This window comes from Bos grunniens, chromosome 24 (assembly GCF_055505025.1).
Source record: "Bos grunniens cultivar Pamir isolate PY7600 chromosome 24, Bosgru_T2T1.0, whole genome shotgun sequence".
NCBI lineage: Eukaryota > Metazoa > Chordata > Mammalia > Artiodactyla > Bovidae > Bos > Bos grunniens.
The window spans coordinates 42198660-42213375 of record NC_141188.1 but is presented as its reverse complement, the minus strand read 5'-3'; the positions used below and the strand labels follow the sequence as shown (position 1 = coordinate 42213375).

The 14716-nt window shown below is 40.4% G+C and overlaps 1 protein-coding gene across 5 annotated transcripts in view; it reads right to left on the bottom strand.

Annotated features, from left to right (window-relative positions):
- PTPRM (protein tyrosine phosphatase receptor type M) overlaps positions 1-14716 on the bottom strand; it is a 665820-nt gene that overhangs the window by 389184 nt on the left and 261920 nt on the right. For all 5 annotated transcript variants that reach the window (XM_086373140.1, XM_086373135.1, XM_086373137.1 and 2 more), the window contains exon 5: positions 4632-4747. In XM_086373140.1, coding sequence (XP_086229266.1) covers positions 4632-4747 — 116 coding nt within the window. The remainder of the gene's footprint in view (positions 1-4631; positions 4748-14716) is intronic.

Sequence of the window (14716 nt, the reverse complement as noted above, 5' to 3'; positions counted from 1 at the left end):
AAGAAAAGGCCTTTCCACCACCTCCTTGTTTTCTGGCATTTGTCCTGGAAGCTGGATCACCTTCATTTCCCACCCACATCTGAGTCTGATGTGGTAGCTGAGTTCTGTAGATCAGAATGTTTGCATCCTCCTCCATATTCATATGATGAGGCCTACTCCCCACTGTGACCATAATGGAGATGGGGCTTTTGGAAGCTAACTAGGTTGAGATGTACTTTCTTGGTGGCTCAAATGGTAAAGAATCTGTCTGCAATGTGGGAGGCCCGGGTTTGATCCCTGGGTGGGGAAGAGTCCTCTGGGGAAGGGAACAGCACCCCACTCCAGTAGTCTTGCCTGGAGAATCCCATGGGCAGAGGAGTCTGGTAGGCTACTGTTCATAGAATCACAAAGAGTCAGACACGATTGAACAACTAACACTCAATGTTCAGACGAGGCTGAGATGAGGTTGTGTGTGTGGAGCCCGAAGGGTGGGATGAAGGCCCTTACAAGGGGAGGAAGAGCCCAGAGGATGCACGTAACTATGCAGCAAGAAGTTGTTGGTCTGTAGACCCAGGAGCTGGTCCTCTCCAAGAACATGCATGCTGGTCCTGGATCTTAAGACTGCCAGCCCCCAGAACTGTGAGAGATAAATGTCTGTTGGTTAAGCCTCCCAGTCTACAATATTTTTGTTACAGTGCTTTGGTGACTTACTGAAAAGCTGAAAGAGGTATTATAAATACTAATTCCCAAGATAAGCCTATGGAGATAAATAAAATTTTAAATATTTCATAAAGAACAACAGTAATTCTAATATAATTACATGTGACTCAAAGGGTCAATGACTGTATGAACATATATAACTCAGAAATTGATACCATCAGCAAATAATATTTAAGTATAAAAAAGAACATCTAAAATTCTATTTTCTCAGTATCTTATATATAAACTTACTCTAGGATATTTCAAACTGTAGGCTCCACAAGTGATCAGAAAGTTGATAACAACAAGAAATGTGTGCTCTTGTTTTGGTTACTTGAATGGTTTTCCAAATCTGTTTCATTTGAGTGTCTCCCACGGTTACAGCTCAGGTTCATACAAAGATCACCACATCTGATAGTACACAGCAAGGACACTCAGCAGATTCAATGCACATCAGTTTGTTTTTTTTTTTTTTTACCACATAAAAATACTTTGATAGATGCTGTCTTCCTCCTGCACACTGTCTGGAAGCTGTTTTAAGTATTTTGCAGCTGTAATAAAGGAGGCTCATGAGCTGTGTTTCATTTTGTTGTTCTGTATTCTAGAAAGACCAGCTCCATGCTGGCAGCAACCTGCCTGGCCCACGGATGAGATGGAGAAGACGGAAGCAGATGGGGTCCATCTGTTAACCATAAACACTTCTTCATTAGTGTCATCCTCAGATTTATGTGTGTTATGTTTTTGAGAAAGACTCTGACATTGATTATATTTAATCTATATTTTTAAGCAATCAAACCACTGGCCATTTTTCATAGATGTGGATCAAGATGTACACGTTGTACAGATGGACTTTTTTTTTTTTTGTCAATATGCCTCCTGGATGTAAATCATGTGATGTCAGTTACATCCAAATCCCTCTAACAGAGTGGTAAGTGCACACAGATTATTCACCTAGCTCTGGATATAAGAAGCCCACACAACGGAGTAGAATTAATCTGCAGTAGAAGTGAAGAAACAGGACTATTTCCAGGTATGCCATCTACCTTCGTGACTCTCAACAACCCTGCACCTCAAACTCATAAAAAAGTACAGAGCCAAGGGATGCAACATGAAACTCTGAAAAATGCATTATGGTAGAATTCAAAAGATGCAAATTACTGTGTAATGTAAGTAAAAATGATCACACTTCACAATGATGTTGTTTTTGTTCAGTTGCTAAGTCATGTCCAACTTTTTGAGACTCCATGGACTGCAGCATGCCAGACTCCTCTGTCCTTCACTATCTCCCAGAGTCTGTTCAAACTCATGTTCACTGAGCTGGTGATGCCATCCAACCATCTCATCCTTTGTTGCCCTCTTCTCCTCCTGCCTTCAATCTTCCCCAGCATAAGGGTCTTTTCCAAAGAATCAGCTCTTCACATTAGGTGGCCAAAGTATTGGAGATTCACCTTCAGCATCAGTACTTCCAATGAATATTCAGAGTTGATTTCCTTTAGGATTCGCTGGTTTAATCTCCCTATTGTCCAGGGAACTCTCAAATAAAGGATGTTCCCCAAATAAAGAATGTCTTATTCATTTCTAAATCTTGACTTACTACTGGGAAGATTCAAGTGACAGAAAAATTTAAAACAATCTTTCATTCAATTTTCTGCCTGAATCTTAGAATTACTTTGAGGAGCCAAGTGAATTGAGATGCAGAAAAGCATTTTTTTTTTTAAGTGTTATAACATTAGAGGAAGAAGGAAGAAAAGCCCATATTCATACCTCCAAGGCCAGAGGGATTTCGTCTAGTTTTCCAGGGCTGCTTCTCCCCACGACTTGTGAAGAATGGCCTAAAGCAAAGACTCAGGGCCCAGGCAAGAGAGCAGGAGGACTCTGTGAAACCATACCCCACCCCCGGCCACAAACCCTTATGCTGCTGGAACTATCTCATACAAATCCAGGTTAATAGAAGCCATCCTTGCAAGCAAAAGACATTTGTCTTATTTCATCCGCTATTAATAAAATAAACATTTCCCCACAAAATGCCTATCCAAACAGAGGAAATAAATTATTGAACACTAAAACTATTCGAACAACACAAAGACTCACAAGCCAAATAACAGGCTGAGTCCAGGACAATCTCATTGTCACTAAGAATTTGAAAGTCATTCTATTCTGTCTTTGTCATCAACCCCTTCTTGACACAACCCTTCTCGAAAGCTGCAGGGCAACATGCAGTCATGGATGTTAGAGGACCCCCAAAGCATTTAAGGTGTCTCTTCCAGAATTTGTTCCCATTTGTCATTGTCCTGCTGACAAATCCTGGGATAGCACAGTTGGCTGTTTTTCATTTCCCCCAGAAATGGAGAAGAAATAAAAAATGACTGTTGACTTCAGTTGTGATGATTCAAAGAATACAGGATTTAAAAATTATAGCATGTGTGCATGCTCAGTCATGTCTGACTTTTTGTGACCCCATGGACTGCAGCCCGCCAGGCTTCTCTGTTCATGGCATTCTCTAGGCAAGAATACTGGAGTGGATTGCCATTTCCTTCTCCAAGGGATCTTCCTAACCCAGGGATCAAACCTGCATCTCCTGCATTGGCAGGTGGTCCTTTACCACTGTCAAAAACTTTACATTTTATAGGGCATCAGGCAAATGTGACACATGACAATTGTTGCTATGCTGCAGAAGGAGACACAGGATAGGTGGAGAGTGATGTGTACCGAGAAGTCGGCAGGCGTGGAACAGAAGCCCAAGTGGAGTGGAACAGATGCACAGAAGGGTCAGAATATAAAGCAGATCCATAGCAAGCTAAAATAAACAACCAAACCAAACCAAAACCCACTATAGGATCCCTAAGGAAAGAGGGGTGAAATCAACACGAGTCAAGGTGGGGAACGAGCAGCCTGTGGACTGATGCACAGCAAGAAGCAACAAGAACGAAACTGGAGAATGCTATGGGGGAAACCAAACCTAGAGTCTAAATAAGTGGATGGCAAACTGGTTAGAGGGGACAGGTCACTTAATCCCATTTGGTCAGAATTCCTGAGACCCTTGATCTGTCCATAAAACTACTGGCTGTGCAAAATACAGATAGTAGAGTGTCTAAGACAATAAAACAAGACACATAAGTGATGATGACACTAAAAAAGGTCTACTTATTTTTTTCTTTAAAAAAATTTATTTATTTTTAAATTGAAGGATAACTGCTTTACAGAATTTTGTTGGTTTCTGCCAAACATCATCATCAACGACAATAAAATGTCTACTTAAATGCTCAAAGGGCTTCCCAGGTGGCTCAATGGTAAAGAATTTGCCTGCCAATGCAGAAGACCCAGGTTCAATTGCTAGGTTGGGAAGATCCCCTGGAGAAGGAAATGGCAACCCACTCCACTCCAGTATTCTTGCTGGGAAATCCCATGGACAGAGGAGCCTGGTGGGCTACAGTCCGTGGGGTCGCAAAAAGTCAGACAAGACTTAGTGACTAAACAAAACAGAACAAAAACAAATAAAAATGGTTAAAAGTAAAAGATGTGTTACTAATTTCTAGGTTTAGGCCTATGGCTAGGGAGCTGAAAATTAACAAAAATGCCTGTAAGTTTGTGTGTGACATGCCCATGTGATTCCAAGAGGATGAACAGGGAGAGGGTATTATATTTTGGACTCCAACATCTTGCTCTAAAAGCAACTCAGTAACCAGATTGTCCAAACAAGATGGCTAAGTAGAAGCAAGGGCAAAACCAGAAGTTCACAGCAAGGTTTATGAAGAATAACATTGAACTTGTCTCGAACTCTTTGTTACCTGGCTACAGACTGTGGAAGCAAGAGAAGAACTGGGGAGACTGCTCAGAGTATCCTCTTCCTCCCTGCTGGTGTCCTGACACTAACCGGATCTCTGGGGCCCTCCCCAGGGACAGGCTCTCTGCCTGCTGGACTCACTCTGAACCATGAACGTGAGTGACTGTACCTGTAGCCAGAGCCTGTCTCCAGCCACGGTCCTGCCGATGGCGCTGCACTGGAAGGTGGCAAACTGGCCGGCGTTGACCTCCACGTTCTGAATCCGCAGGAAGTGGGGCGTTCTGGCTGCAGGAAGACGAAGAAGGAAAGACGTTAAAAGTGGAGGTCTGAACCCGTTTGTCTCTCTTCAAATCTGCCTGCAATTTCGGGCCTCTCCCTTTTGTTTACCTTTGAAGAAAAGAATGCCTTTGCTTCTAAGAGCTTTAAAGATTTCATTACGCCTGTAAAAGAGGTTCTGGAAAGATCTGCTGTGTTCTCTAACAGCCAGGCATTCTGGGATAGAACCAGACGGAAAGAAGATATTTTATGGTCCCTGCTGTGCAAATTATCATAGCTCAGCAGTCTTCTTGTAATAACAGATCTGTATTAATAAAGATTACACTGAGGCCTAATTGATGTTTTGAACAAAAACATATTAGATATTTATACTAGGAACATGAAAAGAACAGTAAGAAGTTAAATGATGTTGTCAAGGAAACTTTTTAAGCCAAGTACGGAGCTGTGAGTAATATATATTTTAATACAAGTAATTGGTATGCAGCACTCCTCATGTAATATTTCCCAGCGACCAAAATACTCTCCCCATAGACAGACTGCGAAATTACACTGGAACTGCCACAGCACGGCGGGTTTTGCTGATTCTTATTTCCAATTCAAGGAGAAAGAATGATTCCACTGCTAAATAGCATTAAGTTTCAGAACATGCATTGTCCATAGGGGACACCTGTTTAAACAAAGCATTGTTCTATTTGATCTAAGAAGCACAGATCCATCTCAGTAGCACACTGAAGACATCCATCGAGGAACTGGAGGCATGGGTTGGAAATTAAATTTTATAACTTCTCCTTTAGGGAAACACTCTCTTACCAGTACAAGGATAGAGTGAAAGAGTAGCAAGAGGTGGGGTAGGGGGAGGTTAGGGAGTAGAAAAGAAGAAAACAGGATGGTGATGTTTTCTGGGAGAAATAGAGAAATCTGAACAACAGCTAGAAGGCATTGTTTATGCCTTGCCAGCCAACGTGTCTCTGGATCACACCTTTCAAAGAATGGTCCACCACTCCTGGGCACCCAAAGATGATATATAGCACTAACACTAGCCTGTGAAAAACATAATTAGGGGGCTTCTCTTAGCAGTCCAGTAGATAAGACCTCACCTTCCAATGCAGGGGTTGGGGGTTCAATCTTTGTTTGGGGAGCTAAAATCCCACAAGCCTCTCTGCCAAAACACCAGAACATAAAAACAACAGAAGCACTATTGTAACAAATTCAATAAAGACTTAAAAAAGCACAATTAGCAGTGAAAATGAATTTTTATCCAAAAACAAAGAAAAATGTAGTTTGATACCAATAACACAGAGGAAACCCCCGTTACTCATTTGAAGACCAGCAATAAGTGCAACAATGCGTTCATGATGCCTGGCATGCAAAATGTCCTCAGTAATTTCTAAAACAGCAGTATAACTGTGGGTCATTGTCTCTAATACTATTATATTCACTTAGAAGCCTATCAACTATTTCTCATTAACTTAATCAAATTCCCCTTAGTCAAGAACAGCACAGGTCTATGGTTTTTAAAGATCTGTGCAAAAAGTCCTTGCATCAAGTTTCTTTTTCTAACTCTCCCAAGAAGCTGAAAGAACCATTGTTTTCAAAAAGTGGCAAAAGGTAACGTTTTTTTGGAGCATTTCATGGGGCAGAAACTTTTCCATTGATGACTCACATTTGTTCTCTGAAGAAGGTTTTTTTCCATTATTTTACTTGTGGGTACTTAGCCAATGAGAGCCAGACATGGAGTGGAAACTTGGGTCTGGCCAGTTCCAAAGCTCAGATGCTGCCCACTAGGCAACACTGCTTTGTAACTTTGAATGCCTTTCGCAGGCTCTGCATCCCACCAGGTATGGCTCCCGGTCGGACTGTTGTAATTCAAGCTCCTTTCAAGGCCCCTTTCCAGTGCTGTTCTTTCCATAAAGCTTGCATGGATTCCCTCAGCTTGCTGTCAGACCTCTGCACCACCACTTGTCCTCTGTCGGGCATCTCACTGGTGTTACCCTCTCCTGTCCAGCTCCTGTCCTCCCACCTCTTCCTCTGGCTGCAAATCACTCCTACATACTGGCTTCCTAACACAAAATGTTGGGTGTGGAGCCATCTTTCATGACCACTTGGGTACTGTCACCCCACCTGGTTAAACCCAGGGTCTCTCCAGAGTCTGTGCTGAAGGGTTGCTAATTATTTTGAGTATCACCCTGGATATATCCCCACATAGTTAAGCTACTAAAAATTTAAATAATTTTACCCTCTTGGGATAAACCATAATGCAAAAGAACATTAAAAAAGAACATACATATGTGTATAAGTGAGTCACCCTGCTGTGCAGCAGATTGGCATGATATTGTAAACCAACTATATTTCTATTTTAAAAGACATAAAGGTACTGATAGGACTTCCCTGGTGGCTCAGACAGTAAAGCGTCTGCCTACAATGTGGGAGACCAGGGTTCGATCCCTGGGTTGGGAAGATCCTTTGGAGAAGGAAATGGCAACCCACTCCAGTACTCTTGGCTGGAAAATCCCATGGACAGAGGAGCGTGGTAGGCTACAGTCCATGGGGTTGCAAACAGTCGGACACGACTGAGCGACTTCACTTTCACTATTAAAGGTACTGATAATATATATTCTTATTTGCAATGTATAAGACAGCCCACACCACGGAGTGCTAAAAATATGTTTACTACCTTGCAAGAAAAGACTCACCATTATTAAATTTGCTTTTCTTTGATTACTGATGAAAAAAGTCTCCCTTAAAAATCCACTGCAAAATGTCCATGTGCTGCTCATGCTTGTCTTAGACCTTGGCTTCCTACCTTGTACCTCACCTATGATCCTTCTCCTTTTCACCCTCCTTACCCTCCAAGGCTGCCAGCATTCTCAAAACCCCTCTTTTTCCTTATGCTTGATGACTGAGCTCCCTTAGCTTCTCTCATCCAGAAGGGCTCATCCAGGTGTCGTGGGGCTGCAGAGCTCTGCACCCTCCTCTCCCCTAGGGAGGCAGGAATGCAAGGAAAGTCTTTCTTCCCAGAGTGACCTCTCCCCCAGAGATCTGCAGCCTTTCAAAGGCTCCCGCACTTTCTAATTGGCACACAGGGAAAGCTAAAAAACATTTAGTTTGCAGCATCAAGAATAAGTTTCCCACAGACTAAAATAATTTATAGAAAATGAATTTCAATCTTTAAATTTTAAGTTCATTCTTTATCAGGCATGTCAGGATCGTTATTTTCGAAGAGCAAGGGTGGGCCACATATATTATTTTCCATTTTTCTAATGTTACAGCCTGTTTCTGAACTGCTGAAAAATAGCATACTTTATTTGTATCCAAATCCAAACTGCCTCCTGAAATGACTTACCTAGATCATCTTCATTTACATATCCCTCCTACCAAGATGAACTAAAATACTAAAAGATGTCCAATGTATTTAAAATCAATTCCATTCTTTTTCCTAAGATTTTTGATTTAAATAATTTTTTTACCTTTAGAAACCACTTTCAATAATAAACATTAAAATTAAAGAAATAACATTTTTAAATTTAAATTAAAAACCTGAATTTAGAATTTTCTAACTACTTTGTTTCTTAATCATATATAAATTTACCTTTAAGAAGCAGCTTTGGAAATAGGTATGCTTTTCTGCACTATCTATCATGCGATTCTTTTTGAGCTCATGGACTGTAGCCCACCAGGCTCTTCTGTTCATGGGGTTTTTCAGGTGAAAATACTGGTGTGTGTTGCCATTTCCTTCTCCAAGGGATCTTCCCAACCCAGGGATGGAACCCACATCTCCTGTGCCTCCTGCATTGCAGGCAAATTCTTTTACCCGCTGAGCGATCAGGGAAGCCCGCACAGTTTATGATTTTTAAATGGAAAGCATTTGGTAACCTGTGGCGGAGACACCTGTCTGCAGACCTAAGCGTGGGCCTTCTGAGAGAGCCTGGTAAATACCCACTTTGATCCACCAAGGCTCACAGTGACTCCAGGAATGTTCCTACAGATTGCTTATTTGTACTAAGTAAGGAGGCAGATGAAAACCATACTATGAGAACAGATACAAACGGGGGGTGATCGTCAGGAGAGAAATGAAGATGAAACAAAAAATCCTACTGGAACAACAACAACAGAAGCTTCCAGTATCTGGCAGTTACATTATTTATGGGCGGCTCTGAGGTCTGGTGGGAGTTCCTGGTTCTGCATAAAATTATTAGAGCAGGCCTTGGTCATTAAAGAAATTACATCCTTTAACTTAGTCTATTGGTATTTACCTTTTAGTCTATTGGTATTTACCTATTTACCTTTTTGTGACTATTGTGCACTTTTGAAAAAAATTTAACAAGATATTGTGAGCATTTTGCTTGTTAAATATTTACCTAAAACTATAAGAAAAAGTTGTAGTTCACAATCAGGGATCGTGTCACCCCCAGAGAACATCTGATGATATCTGGGACATTTTTGTTTGTCACAACAGGGGTAGGGGAGGTGGCGGGGCAGATGCTGCTGGAACCCAGTGTGCAGAGGTCAGCGATGGTGTTAACATTCTACAATGCACACAACAGCCTCCACAGAAAGGAATTACCCATACTCATGTCAATAATGTCAAGGTCGTGAAATCCTTACATATATACGGGCGTCCAAGGTGGCACAATGGTTAAAAAAAAAATCCACCTGCAATGCACAAGACACAAGAGACCTGGGTTCGATCCCTGGGTCGGGAAGATTCCCTGGAGGAGAACATGGCTACTCACTCCAGTATTCTTGCCTGGGAAATTCCATGGACAGAGGAGCCTGGCAGGCTCCATGGGGTCACAAAGAGTACACACACACACATACACATACACAGATGTATATATCATATGAACATAAAAAAGTTAACTGGAACATTCCTTTACTTTGGACTTCTGAGTTTCTTAAACAGAATGCCAAGACACAAGAGTTCATAATTAAATCCTCATGTAGACTTTTAATTTTTTCCTTAGGGTGAATTTTTAGAAATCGAATTACTAAGACAAAAAGAAGCATTTTTAAAAGACTTTAGACACAAATTGCTGAATTGCTTTCCTTAAAGTGTATAACAAACTGCATTTCTACCAGCAGGGTATGCTAAGTATTAATTTCTGTATTTTTTCTGAAGAAGTTGATTAAATATATGTGCTCTGCTTCATCAGCTTACCTAACAATAATAAATAACAGGAATATCAGAACTGTCATGGTTCTGCCATAGGTCTGTTCATGCACAGTAAAGCTGCCCTGGGAGGCTGCTCTCCTAAGGGCCCTGTTTCTAGCAGTGGCTACTGAACCAAAGAGAAAGATATAGAAAAGCTGATTTATCAATACAGTTTTCTAATTATATTAGGAGTTCTTTTAGGTTATAACTTATATTTTTAATTTGCTGGCCAAAGATAAGACTGTGTGATATTATTTCTTTATCTTCATCCTTATTAAGACATGCTTCTCAGAATGGGGCTTATCTTTTCTCCTTTAGAAAGGATCTGATGTTCAATATGGCTTTCTCGAAGACTCCAGGGTTTATTATTTGCACAATAAGGTTAGCGCCTAAGGAATTGATACCTTTGTCCAAATTGTATTTGGGCGGGGGAGGGAGGTGCGTGGGCGCCTCTGGAACAATGGCTCAGTGGTAAAGAATCCACCTGCCAATGTAGAAGTAGGAGACACGAGTTCAATCCCTGGGTCTGGAAGATCTCTTGGAGGAGGAAATGGCAACTCACTCCAGTATTCTTGCCTGAAAACTCCTATGGTCAGAGGAGTCTGGTGGTTACCATCCATGGGGTCAACAAAGAGTAGGACATGACTGAGCAACTGATCAAACACACACTGCTTTGGAATGGATTGGCTGTCTTTGGTTGGGGCAACAGTGTCTCTTGGTTGAGATGAAGACTTCCAGGAAAAAAAAATCATCTGGCTAAAATAATAAAAGCCATACCTCAAAATGGAAACTAGATGAAGACAGAGAAACCTACTAAGCATAAACCCTTTTATAAGCAAATTATCATTTTCAATTAAGAGAATTAATTGACATGAACAGAACATAGTAACTCATCCACCAGGGTAAATAAGACAAAGGGACTGTGGAATTCTTTGTTTCAGATCAGTTTCCTCCAAGATCAGGAAGGTTAAGATTTCTATTAAAGGCATTTGTAAGGTTTTTCAATAAACATTAAAGGTATAGATAATCTTTCCAGAGGTTTAAGACGCCTGGATTCTCCCTGCCTAGTGCTGTAAACCCTACAAATATTTTTGGTTGGGAAGCAATTGAAGGCTAATACTATTTTAAGGTTGGAATTTCAGCATATGGGCTTCCTTTATGGCGTAGACAATAAAGAATCTGTCTGCAAAGCAGGAGAGCCAGGTTTGATCCCTGGGTTGGGAAGATTCCCTGGAGAAGGGCATGACTACCCACTCCAGTATTCTCACCTGGAGAATTCCACGGACAGAGGAGCCTGGCAAGCTACAGTCCTTGGGGTCGCAAAGAGTCAGACAAGACTGAGTGACGAACACTTTAACTTCACTCTCAGTGTATATACGTTCAAGCTCAAGCTCTCACTGCCTTTGAATAGATGCAAAAGTTCCTAAACCCAAGCCTTAGTGGATTTTTTTTTTCAATTTGCAAAACTGGGATTTTTTTTAAAGTACGTATTTCATAGGGTTGGGATAAAGATCAAAGAAGATGCTGCCAGGAGAAGACATTCTGTGTGCCTGGTACTTAGCCTCAAAAATGTTCATTATTATTTAAAATAACTGATCTATCACTGGAAACTGGAAAAGATCCCAAGAAAAGGAGGTCTATAGCCAGAAAAGTTTCAGGTCCACGCTGAGCTGCGTGCTCTGAACCTTGCCAAACCACCTTAATTGGAACACAGGTAGAGCACCAGTAGAGTGGAAAATTCCAATCTAGCCCATACTCAAAAAGAAAAATTCTCTTTTTCTCTCTAAATTTATAGGCCCATTTGTCTCCTGGGTACCCTTTCAAAATGCTATGCCAGTTTTCCTCTAAAATCTGCAGGAGTTCTAAAAACTAAATATCTTCCATGAATATTAAAAGGTTTTTGAGTAGAACTCTTCTATTTTTTTTTTATTTCTGCCATATTCTGTTGCTTCTTACTAAGAAAACAACTTTTAAAAGAATAGAGGTTTTCAGGTATTAATTGATCTCACATCAGCCTTTGATTCCAAAGCCAGGAGTTATCACTGACCAGGATGCAAACCTTTCTGTAGATGTCTCATATCATTGATTCTTCAAAGCCTGCTACCAAATGCTAACAACAAAATCAGAGAATGGTAATTTGCAAGATCAAAGTGCAAACCGAAATGGACAACGGGCAGACTGTGTCCTGACCCCTTTGTCTTTACATTTACATTTTAATGTAATGGCAAAGGCTGAGATGGACTGGGGCCATGCCTGCCTGCCAGAATGCAGAGTCAACACTACTATTTGTGCAGCACATCATTGCAAACAAAAGAGCCAACTTCTGCTAAAGAGAATACCCGGTACTATCTGAACACAATCTGTTTTGCAAACTTTTTTTTTTAACTTTTAAAACAGACACTGCTAAATTATCCCATCTAAGAAACCAATCAGTATTTCTACTTAGAGTTACAATCTGCAGCTAATTCATTCCAGTGGGTCAATCAGAATTCAGGCATAATAATAGCAGCTAACATTTACTGAGGTCTTAGAGAAGGCGATGGCACCCCACTCCAGTACTCTTGCCTGGAAAATCGCATGGATGGAGGAGCCTGGTAGGCTGCAGTCCATGGGGTCGCTAACGCTAAGAGTCGGGCACGACTGAGTGACTTCACTTTCACTTTTCACTTTCCTGCATTGGAGAAGGAAATGGCAACCCACTACAGTGTTCTTGCCTGGAGAATCCCAGGGATGGTAGAGCCTGATGGGCTGCCGTCATCGGGTCGCACAGAGTCGGACACGACTGAAGCGACTTAGCAGCAGCAGCAGAAATGTGCTAAGCACTGTTCTAAGTTCATTATGTACATTAACTCATTTAATCCTTACGTTTACCCTTTGAGGAAAGCATTATTATTATTATTATCCCCACTACCTGAGCAAGATAATAGGTCACAAAGGCCAAAAAACTCTTGTGAGCAGAAAGCTCTTAACAAACATGTTTCAAGACAAAGCTACATTTGTTTTGCTTGTAGGTAAGAACAGATCTTTTTGTAAGACAATTTTATTTATTTGGCCATGCCAAGTCTTAGTTGCGGCATGGGGGAATTAGTTCCCTGACCAGGAATCAAACCCAGGTCCCCCGCATTGGAGTCTTACCCACTGAACCAACAGAGCAGTCCTGTAAGAATGGATCTTAATGGAATAATTTGTCAAGTGGAAAAACAGACTCAACATTCTTATCACAGAAAAGTAACTGAGCCACTATGTAAAGATAACTTTTATTAGTCACTGTATATTGAAGAAAAATGATAGTCCATTGGAGAAAAACCCAAGTAACTTCCTACCTTTAAAATGAAACAACTGTTCTGAGTTCTGTGCATTTCTCAAACAATGCCTTTATTGGGTCTGCCTTTATTCAACAAACATAATTCAGAAAACAGTTCCAATTTTTTAATTTGTCATTGTTATTCTTATTTTAATCACACAGTTTAATGTCTTCATAAAAATCTAAATTTGAAAGTAGGCAATGTTTGAGTATGCAAATAAATATGATTGAAAAATTAATTTTGTTTTATAAAATAAGAATAAATTTGAATCAAGAATGCCATATTATGAACTCAGCATTTCTTAAGTGTTTAAAGAAATTGCTGACTTACTTCATACTGCGAAGTAGTAATACAGAACTGTCTTAGATTTTGCATTCATTTTATCCAATATATGACACATAGGTTTATGAGGATTTTTGCAATCTTTTTCATTATTACTTGTTAAAATAGGCAGAACAATAATGAGGCATGATTCTGTATAATTTTTAGATTTCACAATTGAAGGAATCATATATGCAAATATCTTTGTATTTAAGGTGTTATATGACAACAAATAACAAAGACTGTACACTATAAGACAAAATTGAAAAAGACATAGGTATCCCATTGTTCACTGCAGCACTATTTACAATAGCTAGAACATGGAAGCAACCTAGATGTCCATCGACAGATGAACGGATAACGAAGTTGTGGTACATATACACAATAGAATATCACTCAGCCATAAAAAGGAACACATTTGAGTCAGTTCTAATGAGGTGAATGAACCTAGAACCTATTATACAGAGTGAAGTAAGTCAGAAAGAAAATGATAAATATTGTATACTAATGCATATATACACAATCTAGAAAAATGATACTGAAGAATTTATTTTCAGGGCAGCAATGGAGAAACAGACATAGAGAATAGACTTATAGACATGGGGAGAGGGGAGGAGAGGGTGAGATGTATGGAGAGAGTAAAACATGGAAACTTACATCACCATATGTAAAATAGATAGCCAACAGGAATTTGCTGTATGGCTCAGGAAACTCAAACAGGAGCTCTGTATCACCCTAGAGTGGGTGGGATGGGGAGGGAGATGGGAGGGAGGGGATATATGTATACCTATGGCTGATTCATGTTGGGGTTTTACAGAAAACAACAAAATTCCATAAAGCAATTATCCTTCAATTAAAAAATAAATTAATTAAAAAAAAGATTGTACACTATAACCCAGTGAGATTCATCCTAGGAGTGCTAGGTTGATTTAACATCCCCAAATTAATCAATATAATAATAAAAGACACCAACAGAATAAAAGACAAAAACTATATCATAATCTGACAGTTAATGGAGTTCAGGAAATGCCATCAAAAACATGGCACCTGGGTACACCGAATATGTTAAGCTGAAGGAGTCTGAGAAAACAGCGGAAGCAAGAAGGTCACTCTGACCTTTCCTTCCCTTCTCCCTTGAAACAGGCCATAAAACCCTCGTGACAGATGCCCTCCCAGTGCCCAGAGGAAAGGAGCTCCCTA